We start from the raw sequence: 15,068 nt of genomic DNA on the forward strand, positions 1-15,068 counted from the left end.
CCCATGCATTTGAAACTAAATTTTATTTCGTCTGTTGCTGACTTGTACCTTTTATATTTTATATGCTCATGGCTGCCACAACTGATGGCTTGACACTAATTCTGTACTGGGCAACAAATGAAGTGATTGTGGTAGGGCATCATGTGACTGTGGCTTATGGTCCGATTTCTCTCACCACACTCTTATTCCAAGCTTTATTGCTAATACTTGGCATCTTTTGCTGCAGCAGAAAACAGTGAACTCATTGTAAACTGCAGTTAATTGTAGAAAAGCAGAAACAATTTGATCTGACCGTAGTCTTGGTACTAGTACTTGTACCTGGCAAATGGAACAATGCTCTGCATCATCCTGTTGTGGAAAACCACTTCCGGGGCATTTGTCCTGGCAGCCCCCTTCAAGGCCAGGTGAGGGTACAAGCCAAATAATAGACCAGGATATGTATGTGGGTGAAAATTGGCCACAGATTTATTGACTAACAGAAATAGGTAGCCCTGGCCTGGCATTAGGACAGACTCTGTTGACCAAGGAACGTCTTGATCCCCATAGCACTGCTGGGGTATTTTATGGGGAGTTATTAAGGACCCAGCATGGCACAAAACAGGCTAATAGCTTTAGATAGCTACTGACCAGCTTGGCTGCTAGGACCTGGGTTGTTCACCCTTCAGGCCCCTTAAGGACCTCCCTTTTTACATATTCTCTCTACTCAATGCCGCTTCTGCCCAAATTCTGACAATGAAGACAAGATGCCTAACAAACATGAGCTCTTCACTGGGAGAAAGGCAAATTCTCCCAACCTAGAGCCAGTTGCAGTTGAGAATAAAATTCCTTTCTGACCTTGTAAACCAGTGACCACTGGAAGTCTTAGAGGGAGCCTTTAAACTGAAGGAGGGAGGACTGAGAAAGTTTGCCCTACTTATGGTGAGGAGGAAGAAGGCTGGGCAGAATGGTAGCCAGTCCTTTTAGATGAAGGGCCACCAGTCTACCCTTCCCCGAGATCTCACTGGGCTGTGCAGGGGGCCCAAGATCTCGTTGGAGGATTACTCTTTCCCTCTAGCTATACCGGTAGTAGCTGCTGTGCCACTCCACAAATCAGCTGATGGCTCCAACATTCTTGCCAGGCCACAATATGTAGAGCAAGACATGCAGTTGTTCAGTCTATAACTTAGGCACAGAAAATAGGTATTAACTTTTTCTCTTGAGTAGCGTTCAGGAGCTAAGAGGTGTGCCTCCCCCCAGGACAATATTGTAATATGTTTAAAGAGGGAACAATTTGCATGGTCTGAAGACGCATGACCTGAAGCTAAGCAGGTCTGGATCTGACCAGTGTCTGAATGGGAGACTGCCAGGGAGCCACATGTACACTGCCTTGGAATGAATTGTGGAATAGAAATGTAAAAATGTAAAACAACTCCCTATTTAAAATGAATCTTTGCAGGGTTTTCTTTTTAGACTCTTCTTTTTTTCCTTTAGAAATTTGAGATCCAAGATTGGTGCTAGCACATTGAATAATTGTTGCAAAATAACTTGGCTTGTCTGTAGCAAATTTGTCATTTGCCCTTAACTTCTGATCATTATCGTCATATTAAGCAGGAATGTTCACAGTACCTGCAGGTGCAAGAGCCTCACGTGCTTTAAAGGTGGAATATGGCAGTGGATGTTGAAACAGACAACTTGTGATTTGTAGTAGGTGTTTGAATGCTTGCTGAGATGCTTTAGACATTACAAGAAACAGGAAGTGGGAGTGAGTTGTGCTTCCTCCTTCGCCCATAATGTATTAGGAAGGGGAGAAGGAGAGTCACTGGCTGTTCTCATATCTGGAAGGCGGGTGCATCCTGGGATGGGGTGGGGAATTCATGACCTTGCCCCAATCTTGCATGCTACAGTGGAAACATATCATGGAGAAGCACATGATTCTTTCAGCACCTCTTAACATGCATGAAGTGCCCTGACTTTGTCGCCAGTTTTTGTTATGTTATTTCTTACGTATAAATTCGCTATTACAGGACATATTTGTTGAAACAGCAGAGCAGCATAAGAGTTTGTATGTTGGAAGGAAAAAACCTATATAAATGGAAATGAAGTGGTGTAAAATATTTACAGCAGCAAGAAACAAAGACAAAGTGTGCATAATATATGACAACAACCTAGAAAAATAGAGCACAGACAAGAAAACGGGTATCCATGGAGCCTTCTGAAGTCAAAACTTCATGATGCTTAAGACCTAGTGCCTCCATACACAAGTCTTTGTGAAAGTGATATTATGTACTGAAAGACGTTTTTATGTGTGTGCACGCGCACACATTCAAAAGTAGTATTGCTTTTTAAATGCTCTCCCTGCTCTATCAAAATGCCTCGAGCTAGGTTATGTATCATGTGTGGGAAAATATTACTCACTTTACAAAAACAAAACACAAAATCCACAGTCATTCCTTCAACAGCAATGTGATAGTAGGCTGGGCTGAGACTTTTCTTAGACTAGCATTTGATGCTGTGACTTGATGACCATGGTGGTTTGAGAGTGGGAGGTCCAAATTAAAATCTCCACTCTGCTCAGCTCATTGGGTGGGCCTTTGATAGGATACTATTGCTTTGGTGGTTTGGATTCCTGCTTGTGCACTACCCACGCATCTATGGGATGCAGTATGATAAACGTATGTCCAAGGTTGCCCCCTGATTTTGATACAGCTTTGTTAAATACATGCTTGCACATAATAGTAAGCTATAACCACAAAACAAATTATGCTTTACTGCCGAGTGAGCAGTGTGAAAGTGCACACTGCTCAAATCGTGCCCAATCCCCACTGCCCTTTGCCAGCTGGGGAGAAAGCAGATTACAGTGCTGGCTTAATGTTACATTACAAACCTTGGCTTCCTTTTGTGAGTTGTTTGGAGGGAAACAAACCATGGGTGCTGGTTTGCAGATAATGATTAGTTAGCACTGTGTTTTGTTTTTTTCCTGGTTGGCAAAAGGGAGAGTGGGGGAATGAGAGATTTGAACAAAATGCATTAGCATGATTCGTGTTCAGTGTAAGCCATAGTTTGCATCTAGGACTTACCGCGATGCCCAAACCAGGCCTTAATAGTTCAGCATACAGAGCCAATAAGCAGAATCTTTTGTACTTTATTCAGTCACTATAAAACTTTATTTTAATTGGCTTTCTGACTACTGTTCTTGGCGTTCTTGCATTAAAGACCATATATTTAAAACTGTTGGCTTTCAACCAAGATATGTTTTCCTTTTATTTTTTGTTTTTAAAAAATAAGGTTGAATTTGATGGGAGTTGAAATACAGCTTCCTACATGATAGAATCATAGACTTGTAGAGTTGGAACGGACTAAAAGGGCCATCTAGTCCAACTCCTTGCAATACAGCTATCTCATCATGAGGTCCTCCATCCCATTTGAAATCATACCAGACCTTGATTAGCTTTGCAAACGTGTTAGCAATGTTATTGCAATGAGCCTTTGTTATTCACATATGGTAAGAGCATAACTAGAGCCAAGCTTGTTACTTTTCTTTAATTAAATATCACTATGAAGTATTGGTCAAATTAGAAGCTCTCTTGGAATCTGGAAAGGGGAACAAAACTAGATAAAGTGCCCCTGCATACTGTTGACACTGACTTGGATTTCTGAGTTTAGTTTGTTCTCTGACCTTGTTTTGCTATCATGCATGCCATGTGCTCATTAAGTGACGGAGAATTCTGGGAAAGTCTGAAGAGGAATTTAAGGGTTGTTGTCACCTGCTTCCTAAATTAATCCGACTTTTAACCACAAATTACACACTCCCATCACAGTGTTTACACCTATGGTCATAGCTTACTCTTCAGTCATACAGCATCTATGTGCAGTGGTGTAGACTAAGTTCGTTCAGTTTTTGGCCAACTAGTAAGCAAATGGGGCTCAATGAGATAAGCAGCTTAGAAGGTCCGCAGATTCTTGGGAAACTAAACACCAGACCTCCTGCCATAAACTGGAAATCTTTTGTCCCTCATCCATATTTCTAATTGCTGCTCCTTACTTCCTTGGCTTTGTTCTCACCGGTATTTGCAGAAATATTGGGAAGGGAACTAGATGGGATCTATGGACAGGGTTTGCTCCTTTCATGTTATTTAGAAGCAACATGAATGTAATTGGCTCCTGTTGAACCTTCCTGAATGTTGAGGATTTTTCACCCCAGTTGATCTTCTCTGCCTCTGGGTGGATGTTGGGAAACCTAGAGAAACAAGTTTTGCTTGTAGATGAAACAAATAGCTGGAATGGCTGGCAAGTTTGGGCCTGTCATCCCTGTGCTTAAGCCAAACTTGTTTCTGGCAATTGTTTAGCAATACTACAGCTGATAACATCTTGATAAGGTTGGCTGGCTAACGTTAATGTTGATATTTTCAGTACACATTATAGATTGATGCTATATCAGGAGGTTGCTGCAAGGAGCTGAATTCTTTGTGTCTGTCTACACTGTGAAAGATGCATGGCGGATACCTGTGCATGTACTGATATTTTCAGGAAGGAAGTCAGGGAAGTTATTACAAATTGGTGACAAGAGGAGAAGTTGTAGACTTATTCAATGCAGATACCTTTCCAGGTTCAATTAGTACCCACCCAAGAGTTCAGAAATGTCACATCTTGATTCTATAAAAATACATAATTTGTCCCTAGGATTGGCCTCTTCACCTGATGTTTGGGTTGGTCAAATATTGTTGTTGTTGTTTAGTCGTGTCCGACTCTTCGTGACCCCATGGACCAGAGCACAGCAGGCACTTCTGTCTTGCACTGCCTCCTGCAGTTTGGTCAGACTCATGGTGGTAGCTTCGAGAACACTGTCCAACCATCTCATCCTCTGTCATCCCCTTCTCCTTGTGCCCTCCATCTTTCCCAACATCAGGGTCTTTTCCAGGGAGTCTTCTCTTCTCATGAGGTGGCCAAAGTATTGGAGCCTCAGCTTCAGGATCTGTCCTTCCAGTGAGCACTCAGGGCTGATTTCCTTAAGAATGGAGAGGTTTGATCTTCTTGCAGTCCATGGGACTCTCAAGAGTCTCCTCCAGCACCATCATTCAAAAGCATCAATTCTTTGGCGATCAGCCTTCTTTATGGTCCAGCTCTCATTTCCATACATCACTACTGGGAAAACCGTAGCGTTAACTATACGGACCTTTGTTGGCAAGGTAATATCTCTGCTTTTTAAGATGCTGTCTAGGTTTGTCATTGCTTTTCTCCCAAGAAGCAGGCGTCTTTTAATTTCGTGACTGCTGTCACCATCTGCAGTGATCATGGAACCCAAGAAAGTAAAATTTCTCACTGCCTCCATTTCTTCCCCTTCTATTTGTCAGGAGGTGATGGGATCAGTGGCCATGATCATGACTAAGATCATGGCCAAATATAACACCATTTAAAAAAGAGGGGGACAATTCAGCGGAAATCTGGGGAATTAAATTTAAAATATTGCTTGTGTTGAAAGATTGTACACTGAATATTGCAGACTTTTAAAATTAGAGCAGAACTTTACTTTTTTTTTTAAAAAAAACCCACTCAAAACCACTACAAGCATGCCTAATAATAGTAAACAGTATGTAAAGCGTATCAGTGAGAAGATTCTAATTTTCATCCTCCTCCCCCATTTTTTTTTAATTTACTGGTAGGTGATCAGAATATGCTGTGTACCTTATTAGCAGAAATTGCCAATAACAATGCACTGGAGATAATGAACTTAATCTCGAATATAGTTAATTAAAAATCTGATGAAGTGGGAGGGAGAATAATGTATAACTTGATTAAATTACTCTTGAACCTTCAAGCCATGATATTCCTGACAATGAAGGAAAAGAGTTTTGGGTGTGGACTACTTCTGGATCTTTTCCCTAGTGAACTACCAACTTGTAAGGAGGGTTGTGTCAAATTCTTAGTTTTAATGCCATTTACTGATTTGTTATAAATACATCATTGTTGATTGCTATCGCTTTGCCTTCAAGATTAGAGAGAAAGAAACTACTCCTTTGTCCTCTTCCTCTTTTCAGCAAGATCAAGATGATGATGAAAGGTACGCATCCAGATGGACTTAGTTCCTCTTTAAGGGATGTGGTTACTTGTGGCTTTTATCTCAGACTTCAATCATTGCTACTTAGTGATATGCAAAGCATTCACTTTATTACTTCAGCTTCAAGTTTTAAAGGGCCAACAAAGCTTTGGTGGTTGATTAAAATTGGCTGGCGGGTGACTAAAAGTGATGGGGCTGTTAGTTAATCACATGCATATGGGTATTGAATATTGCTGCAATATTCAATGACAAAATAACAATGAGCGGAATCCGAAATTGAGTAAACAGCTTTCAATATTTCCACTTTCCAGAAGAAGGTGATTATTGCATGGCTCTTTCTTTCCCTGGTCTGTAAAACATACATGTTATGAAAGACACGCACAGACAGACTAACCCTGTCAATGTATTACTCATGTGTAGGGCATAAGTGTATAAAGTCAGGCCGTGCTTTTAGCTCTGCCTGGGACATTGCTTCCTTCTCATTTTTTGAGAAGAGTGTGCTGTTCAGCATGTGAATACCTGCCTTTGAGTAGGGGCTCTGGAGGACCAGGGCACTTGACCATGTGGTATCCCAATTGTGTGGAGCCCCTACTTGCAAGCAGGTGCTTGTGTGCCAGGCTTGCTTCTCTCACAGCCACGCACAGTGAAAGGTTCCTTTCACTGTGTTCCTTACTCTACACACTTATGGCCTACATGTGAGTAACATGTGAGTAAGTTCGAGTGCTTAGGCATTTGAGCTTTTTCTTACTGAGCACCAGAGCAAATACTGGCAAACCTTTTTTTTAAAAAAAAAGAAAATGGTTAAAAAACAACAACCAGCACATACTCTCCTCTTCAATGCTCCAACACTGTTTGACTGCAGCAATTTACAACTATAGCTAGAAGGTTTTCAGAGTGAACTTTGCAATCAATTAACATGAATTTGCTTCACATCTTGGAAAGTGCTACCCATGAGGATCATAATATTAGGCTAATTTAGTTCAATATAAAATGGTTGTGGGTAGCTTTTCTATAAACATGGAGGCTATTTTAAAACTTTTTTTAAATTAAAGGTTGCTAGATAGCTTTAAAGCTAACTTTAGTTAGCCTTACTGTGTGTCTTGGATGAGCTTTAAAGCAAAGGCAGGAAATAAAGGCAGAGAGAATGCTTAGCCTTTGTAATAAAAAGAAATTGGAGCACCACATAGGGACTTGCTTTAGTAGTGCTGACAATATCCCAGGAATATAACATGGAAAAAACATTATGTCCAGGAATTGAGCTAAAAGTTAAGATTACTGTAAATGAAGCAGCACGGTGATAAAAAATATACAGTGACCCATAAATACTGTTTAGGAGAGAATATGTGTTAACCACTGAATTATGATGTATAAATGTCTTAGGGCAGTATTTTCCAGACTTCTTGTCCTGGGATACAGTCCCTCCCTCCACCCCACCCCCCGATTAAAATTGGAGGCTCAATCCACTGTACTCTCATAGAAAAAATGTGTATCTGCTTTCCTAGATCAATAGACAAGCATCTTCCTTAGAAATACTGTACAGGTTAGCATAATGAAGACTCAGGGTTGAGACAGGATTGCTGGGCTAGGTGGGGATTCAGCCTGTTAGTTGCAACATGAGCTGTACTGCTCCCTTAGTCATTGGCCATAGATCATAGGAGCATGCTAGATTAGGTCAGTGGTCCAGCATCCTGTTCTCACAATGGTCAACCAGATGTCTGAAGGAAACCTGGCAAGCAAGACCTGAGCTATCCACCAACCCCTATTGTCTTTCCTAGTACTTCACTGGTTCTTAACTGCAGTCTGGGCAATATACCGTAGTGGTTTAATTTTCTGAGGTACACATCATCCTCTCTTTCAGCACACAGAGTAGGGCTCAATACTTTAGGGCAGGCATCCCCAAACTTCAGCCCTCCAGATGTTTTGGACTACAATTCTCATCTTCCCCGACCACTGGTCCTGTTAGCTAGGGATCATGGGAGTTGTAGACCAAAACATCTGGAGGGCCGCAGTTTGGGGATGCCTGCTTTAGGGGATACTCAAGGTAAGGTTGGTGGATTCTATCCCAGACAAGAAGACTGGTGAAATTACCTCTCTCTGTATGTGGAGAACCATATTTGATTTACCACTGCTGATTTACCAGGTGTCTGGCGGGATTCCTGTTTTGCTCTCACTGCCAACCACTCTTGCATTTCAAAACCTCCTAACCACTGCCACCAGGCATCGAGACTGTGCTGCTTAGCAAATAGCATAACAAATTGTTATTTCTTATGCACAGTAAAGGTAAAATAATGTAAATACTATATTCAGATGGTTGCTGTTTCTTTAAGGCTTATGCAGCTAGGTAACAGCTAACTTTCAGCCGCCAACGGATACTATGAGATCACAAGCCTGACTTTCAACATTCCATAAACATTTGAAACTTGGATTTCTGTGATATTTGTAGCCCTACCTGTATTCTCTGACCTGGCTGAATAGGCAGGGTGCACTAGTAGGGTTTGCACATACAGCCCTTATATATGAAGAGATTAAATTTAATATTTACGTCCTGCTTTTCTGTTAAAATAATACGCAAAGTTGCTTATAATAGAGAACAAAACACAACGTGGCAAAATGAAGCATCAGAACACTAAAGTTGCATATATAATAGAAAAACAGTGTTGGGGATCAGAATTTATCCCGGTTGCTGTTCCTTTTGCTGTTTCCAGCAGAGCAGAGTCTCTGGGGTTCCCTCACTGCGAGAAGCAAAGCTACAGGGAACCAGCCAGAGGGCCTTCTCGGTAGTGGCACCCACCCTGTGGAACACCCTCCCATCAGAGGTCAGAGAGATAAGCAACTACCTGACATTTAGAAAATACCTAAAGGCAGCTCTGTTTAGGGAAGTTTTTAATCTGTGATATTTGATGCATTTTAATGTTTGTTGGAAGCCGCCCAGAGTGGCAGGGGAAGCCCATCCAGATGGGCGGGGTATAAATAATAATATATTATTATTATTATTATTTATTATGGGGTTCTGAAGGATCACTCCAAAGGGTTGCTTTTCCTTTGGCGGTCGCTTTCCAGGCAGCAGTTCCTCCTACTGGTGGTGTCCTACACACTATTTTGGATTCCAGTTTTTGGCTGTGGGTTAAGTCATCTTTTGTGACCTCATAATTTTAAATCATTTTAAAATAAATCATTTTAAGATTGCTGAGAATTAAAATCATTAATAGTTGGTGATTTGTGTTCCAAGAGCTGTTGTCACCATCTTCAAAAGTGCGTGGTGAGCTTCCCTAAATACACAGAAAATTATGGGAGAGCAACGGCCCATGAGACTTCTGCTTCTTTGGTTCTCTTTCAGTCAGACAGCATTGGTGGTGCAGTGGGGATGGAACTTTTCGTGCTGAGAACTAGTGGTGGAATTTAGGAAGACAAAAACATTTAGAAAGGGCCTCATGCGTCTGGTGGCCACCATCCTGAGGCTTGATAGAATGAGACATTTTTCCTTAAAGGATCTGAAGTGGCACCAGCTGAACCTAGGAGATGACTTTCCTTGAAACAGCTGAACCCACGTGACTTTCTAGCTTTAGACATTGTCAGACTGTATAGCATCAGCCTACAACTCCCAGCATCCTTAGCCATTGGCTATGCTGGTTGGGGCTGATGGGAGTTGGAATCCAACAGCATCTGGAGGGTACCATGTAGGCCACCACTGCTCCAGGTGCTCTGTATGGACTAATGAGTTGCGGCACAACTGGAGCTGTGCAGGGGAAATGGCAAATGCTTAAGATCCACTGGGAAACTGCCTTACTATGCCTGGTCAGACCATTGGTCCATCTAGCCCAGTATCTTCTGCTCTCAGGCAGCAACTCTCCAGGGTCTCTCCCCCTCCACTACCTGATCCTGTTAACTGGGAATACTGTGGATTGAACATGAATCTTTTTGCATGCAAATCAGGCACTGTCCCTCCTCAGTGTTTCCCTCCCAAGTATTCCAAGAGTTTGCCTACTAGGTTTTGTTCAACCATAACATAGACAGGTCCCTGCACCCGAAGAGTTGGCCTCAAGAATAAAAGGAAATAGATGGCCTGAAACCTGTGCTGCAATAAATGCAAGGCAAATTAGTATTGCAGAATATAAGCACTAGCTTGCAGCACATGACTCTGCAAAGTGCCGAGCAAGAGAAATGATCTTTTCAGAAGGGTTGCTGACTTGCTTGCAAAGCTTTGCTTACTGTATTATAAACACTGTGTTAAGAAGAAGAATAGCAGCTCATCATTTTGAAAGAACGAGGTGATGGAGAAAGGCCAAAGCAAACAGTTTCTACAGAGGTTCTGTCGTTGCTCCTGATAATACTAACTCAAAGCCTTAGAAAAACAGAAGTTTCAATCCAATCCTTTGGGAAGTGCCTATGCACAGAAGGCTCTCCAGCGGGCATAAACAAATCCCTGTTCCTGTTTCCCTCTTCTCCCACAGTGTGCGCATAAGAGTGGTCAATGCAGCAGGTTACTGTGAGGATAAACCTGTTTGCACCTTCCATAAGCCTCTCCAGCTTTTCTTCCTTTGGGTAGTAAAGGAGTGCTAGGGAAGTGGGCTGCACAGGAGCTCACGAGACATCGTAACGGTGTGACGTGCTGAACGCAGGTGTGTGTACCCCACAGAGCAGAGCTGGGTGGGAAGAGGGACCTGTTACGGCCACTCATAATTTGTCTGTGCAGAAGCACTGTTCTGAAATAGGACAAAATCGAGACTTATCGAAACCATGATGGTTGGATGCACGCTGATGTTCTTGTCACACTGAATGGCTTGATGGAGATGGAAAGCTTCCCATCACGTAATACATCCAGTTTGTTATGTTTTGGTAGTGAATGTGTCGTGCTTATCCCCTTCATTTTTGTAAAATATTGCAATCATATAAGACCATTTGCCTCTCCTCCTCTCAACTTCATATCCAAGCACAATATCAAGCATTTTTTGTGATTTTGAAATTAGAATCCATTATAGTAATGGGGCAGCAATCTTGTGCATTTTCTTTTGCATTGCTGAATAAAGTAAGGTTAATATTATGAGCTGGGAGAGTGACAGATTAGAATTCTCTGGTTAGTACAGATAAAATAATAGGGGGCTGCGCAGACTCTTTCCAGGAGGAGGGGAGGTTGTTTGGTGGAGCTCATGTTCTGTAGTGAATGAAGAACAATCTTGCACAAGTAAGCTGGAGGCACCAAGTTGATGTCCTCCAGGTGTTGCTGGACTTTATCTTCCATCATTCTTGGCCAGTGACCATGCTTGCTGTTGCTGATGGGAGTTGGGGGAGTCCAACAACATTTGGAAGGCGTCACATTGACTGTAGTGAGGTAAGAAATGTCTAGCAATATTACCAATGTAGGGAGAGAGATTTTATACTTTGACTGCTCTGATTCACTGCAATTATTTGGCAGTGCCTTTTATCCACTTCCTCTTACCCGGTAATTCTTTTTTTTATATTCATGAATGTACAACATAAAAAACCTGACCAAGCAGAATAAAGTACCATTCATGAGAATGTCAAGTATAGAATTACCAAATAGCGCCTTATAAACCCCTTCCACTTCATGACTTGACTTGCTAGAAGTTGCAACAGGATCTCATCCTTGTTCAGATAGGATATGATAAGCCCCCAGATAAGCTGAAATGTATCTCTTCTGATTATCACTCTCACAACATGGCTTTGATAAGCAAGTCTCTTCAATAAGGCCATGCTCTAAAAAAAAATGAAGCCAATCTTTGATAGAAAATCCACATTTTCCAATGACCAGCAACTGCAAATGAGTTGCAGTGAGGTAATGTGACCAACTCCCAGTGAATCAACTTTTGCTTCTAAGAAGATTGGATCTTTAGAAGCGCCAAGGATTGATCAGGCAGAATAATTTGTCCTGTGACAGATGAAATACTGTGTTCCAAAATAAAAGTCCTCCTTGGGCAGCATTGCTAAAAAACATTATGGTACTGTTGGACAATGTTGCTAAAAGATGAGATTAGGGGTGTAATTGAAGCAATTACAATGTGAGACATGAGTTTCTCATTGGGATGCTCAGCCACAAAAAGACATATTTTCATTAAAAAGTAATAAATAAATTGAGTAAGAAATATACATGTCACACCAGACCTTTAAAAAAGTTGTGTTAATCGTCTGAGCTTGACAGAAACAATTCCCTAAAAATACTTAAAAATACTGAGGAGCTTCACTTTTGTGATCTTTTCTGGGCAGGAATTTTATTCATGCCTTAGGCTCAGACAACTTTACAGATGTAGGCTATCAATGCAAAGGAGAATCATGTGCTAGAATAAACAGCCTGGTGCAAAGGGAACAGGAATTTATTCTATCATAGTAAAATAAAAAAATTCCTTCAGTAGCACCTTAAAGACTTATTCTATCATAGTGCAGAGTGAGCATCCTTCACAAACACTGTTGTCTAAATAAATTGTGCAAAAAAGGATGCCTCAAGAATGCATTGTGCATAATACATCAGGGTGTGGATGGGTGTTGGACGAATAATCCTATAGTAACCCAAATCCTCTAACAGCTTGGATGTTACAAATGGTTAGTGTTCTTGACCTTTGAAACACTTAACCATGAGTGTTGCGACTAGACTGTACTTTGCCCTATTAAGTTGTAACCTTACATGTACTGTACTTCTAAAACAGCACAGCCGATTCAGTACAGAATGAAATGGTGAGGGAAACCATTGCGATTGCCACCTTGTGAAGAGATCCTATAAAGATTGTTCCTCCTTTTTATGTGATGTTTCCTGAGGATGTGTATTTTGGCAACAGCATAGCTTATTTGGGAACTCAGAAGATTTTGGTTTTGTGTAAATTAATTTGGGGTGGTAATTTTGAAGACAAAAATGTTAGGAAGGGAAATGTCAAGCAGCACCTTCGCTTGTTGCCGTTCCTGCTATCTTACAAGAAACTATACAACTGATCAACAAGTATATTCTGAGCATCAGTTAATTGTTGTTAAATTAAACATATTGCTCGGATACTGCATTTGGGTGCTTGATGAAATCCTGAGAATCTCAATTATCACAGTTTGAAGGGTCAGTATGCTTACAATCCTTAAAGTAAGAAAAATACTGGGAGATCTGATAGTAACAAATGCTAAGGACATTTTGAAAACCACGCTGTAGGAGAGTGGGAAAGAAGCAATAGCTTGTCACTGAAGAAGGTAAATCTGCTGTCCTTTCTATTGCAGTTTTGCAAAAGTAGCTAGTTATAAATAAAACAGAGCAGAAGCATCTTATTTGGGAGTTCTGTTTTATATAGGATACACAATTTGTTAAAAACTACTGTGTTCATTTATTCGGAAGTGTTCGTCCTTCAAGGTCTATAGCTTCTTCCCACAATGTGCTTCGTATCCCGCAGGCTTCTTAACTTGTAGTTTGTAAGGATTTGAATCTTGTCCTAAGGTGGCACTAACTTGACCTATATCTGTCTTTTCCTAGGTGTTACATGCTTGCGAAAACCTGATAGCATATTTCAGCTGAACCCTAGCCTAAGAGCATGCCATTAGGATATTCTTCTTTTACTACTTGGAACATGGGGGAAAAGGACGACGAGAAATATAGCCAAGCTGGCCAAATATTTGAAAACTTTGTCCAAGCCTCAACATGCAAAGGTACAATCCAGGCCTTTAATATCCTCACTCGTCAACTTGAACTAGATCCTTTGGACAACAGGAACTTTTATACAAAACTTAAATCAAAGGTGACCAGTTGGAAGGCCAAAGCCTTGTGGAACAAGCTAGATAAAAGAGCAAGCCATAAGGAATATAAGCATGGAAAATCTTGTGTGAACACCAAGGTAAGATCATAGACTTTAATTCTGATGCTCTGCTTTGAAAGTTGAATCCTTGCTTCTTCTGCATGTCAATGCTGTGCTGTTCAAGTTGCAAATTGTGCCTGGTAGCCACAATTTGGAAGTGTGTAACTGTTACAGCATCTGTTAACTGCTTAATTACTTCCCCCCTGTGATGACCAGCATATAGTTCATGCTTTTTATGGTCTGTTTTTGGATCACCTCCCTCATCTTCATATGTTTTTGCAACTTTCATTGGCTTATCTCCCCTTGCACAGGTAGTCTATCAGAGGTCCCCTTGGTTCACTCCACTGCCATTCATATGCATAGTTTGCCATAACCCACAGGTTGTGTGCATTTGTCTTCCATCATCGGATATATATATTTTTATATGTATGTTTCCAATTACTTTAATCTTTACAGTGGTGAAGCAAAATGCAACCACAAGAAAGTGATGATTTAACACTTACGTTTGTGATGAATTTAAATCTAATGTGCCTGTCTATGGTTGCCTCATCTATTCCTCTTTCGAAGAGGCTTATCTGCATGTGTTACTTCATTCAAATCAAAACCAGGAGAGGAAGGAGTGTGGGAAACACATCTGGCTGATAACCCACAGCATCCCTGCAGTTTCTGCTAGTTGGCCTAACAGGAAGTTGTCAGTGAGTTTATATCACAGCCTAAAGGAAGCATCTTTCCAAAAGGCTGAGCCTCTGGGGGATTGGGTAGGCCTTTCAGTCTATTAAGCTTTGATATTTCATTCAGCATCCTTCTGTAATTTGCAGGACTTTGTTTATTATTGTATTTGTATAATATATGTCCTCGAGCTCTGAGCAGTGAATATGGGGTTGTCCCATTTCCCCCCTGAGGAATGGCTCTTCATGATACTAGGGGCCAGGGGTGGAGAATGAAAGCAGTGGACAGAATATGAATAAATGAAACAAGCACAACATTGGCTAATATATTAGCTGTATCTGTCACTTAAACTAGCCCATAAATGAGCCAGATTTGTTTTTACTGCTTATCGGTGTAAGCAGCCTGAATATATGAAAATGCTTAATCTGGGGAATGCAAATGAAAACACTGGCTATGGACTGCAGACTTACTGTTGCTATCTAGCAAGCATTCCTTGCTTATGATTCATAGTCTGCTGTGAAAATATATCTATGGCACATGAATGATAGGAAGCGCATCCAGACAAGAGCAACTCCCCAGTGATTACT

General features: G+C 41.2%; 1 protein-coding gene across 1 annotated transcript in view; it reads left to right on the plus strand.

Moving 5' to 3' along the window:
• Positions 1 to 15,068, plus strand: part of MICAL2 (microtubule associated monooxygenase, calponin and LIM domain containing 2) — a 147,776-nt gene that overhangs the window by 18,451 nt on the left and 114,257 nt on the right. Inside the window, exon 2 of the mRNA XM_088667510.1 lies at positions 13,494 to 13,851. Coding sequence (XP_088523636.1) covers positions 13,552 to 13,851 — 300 coding nt within the window. The 5' untranslated portion in view covers positions 13,494 to 13,551. The remainder of the gene's footprint in view (positions 1 to 13,493; positions 13,852 to 15,068) is intronic.

The sequence above is a fragment of the Zootoca vivipara genome, chromosome 1 (genome assembly GCF_965207765.1).
Source record: "Zootoca vivipara chromosome 1, rZooViv2.hap1.1, whole genome shotgun sequence".
Lineage (NCBI taxonomy): Eukaryota > Metazoa > Chordata > Lepidosauria > Squamata > Lacertidae > Zootoca > Zootoca vivipara.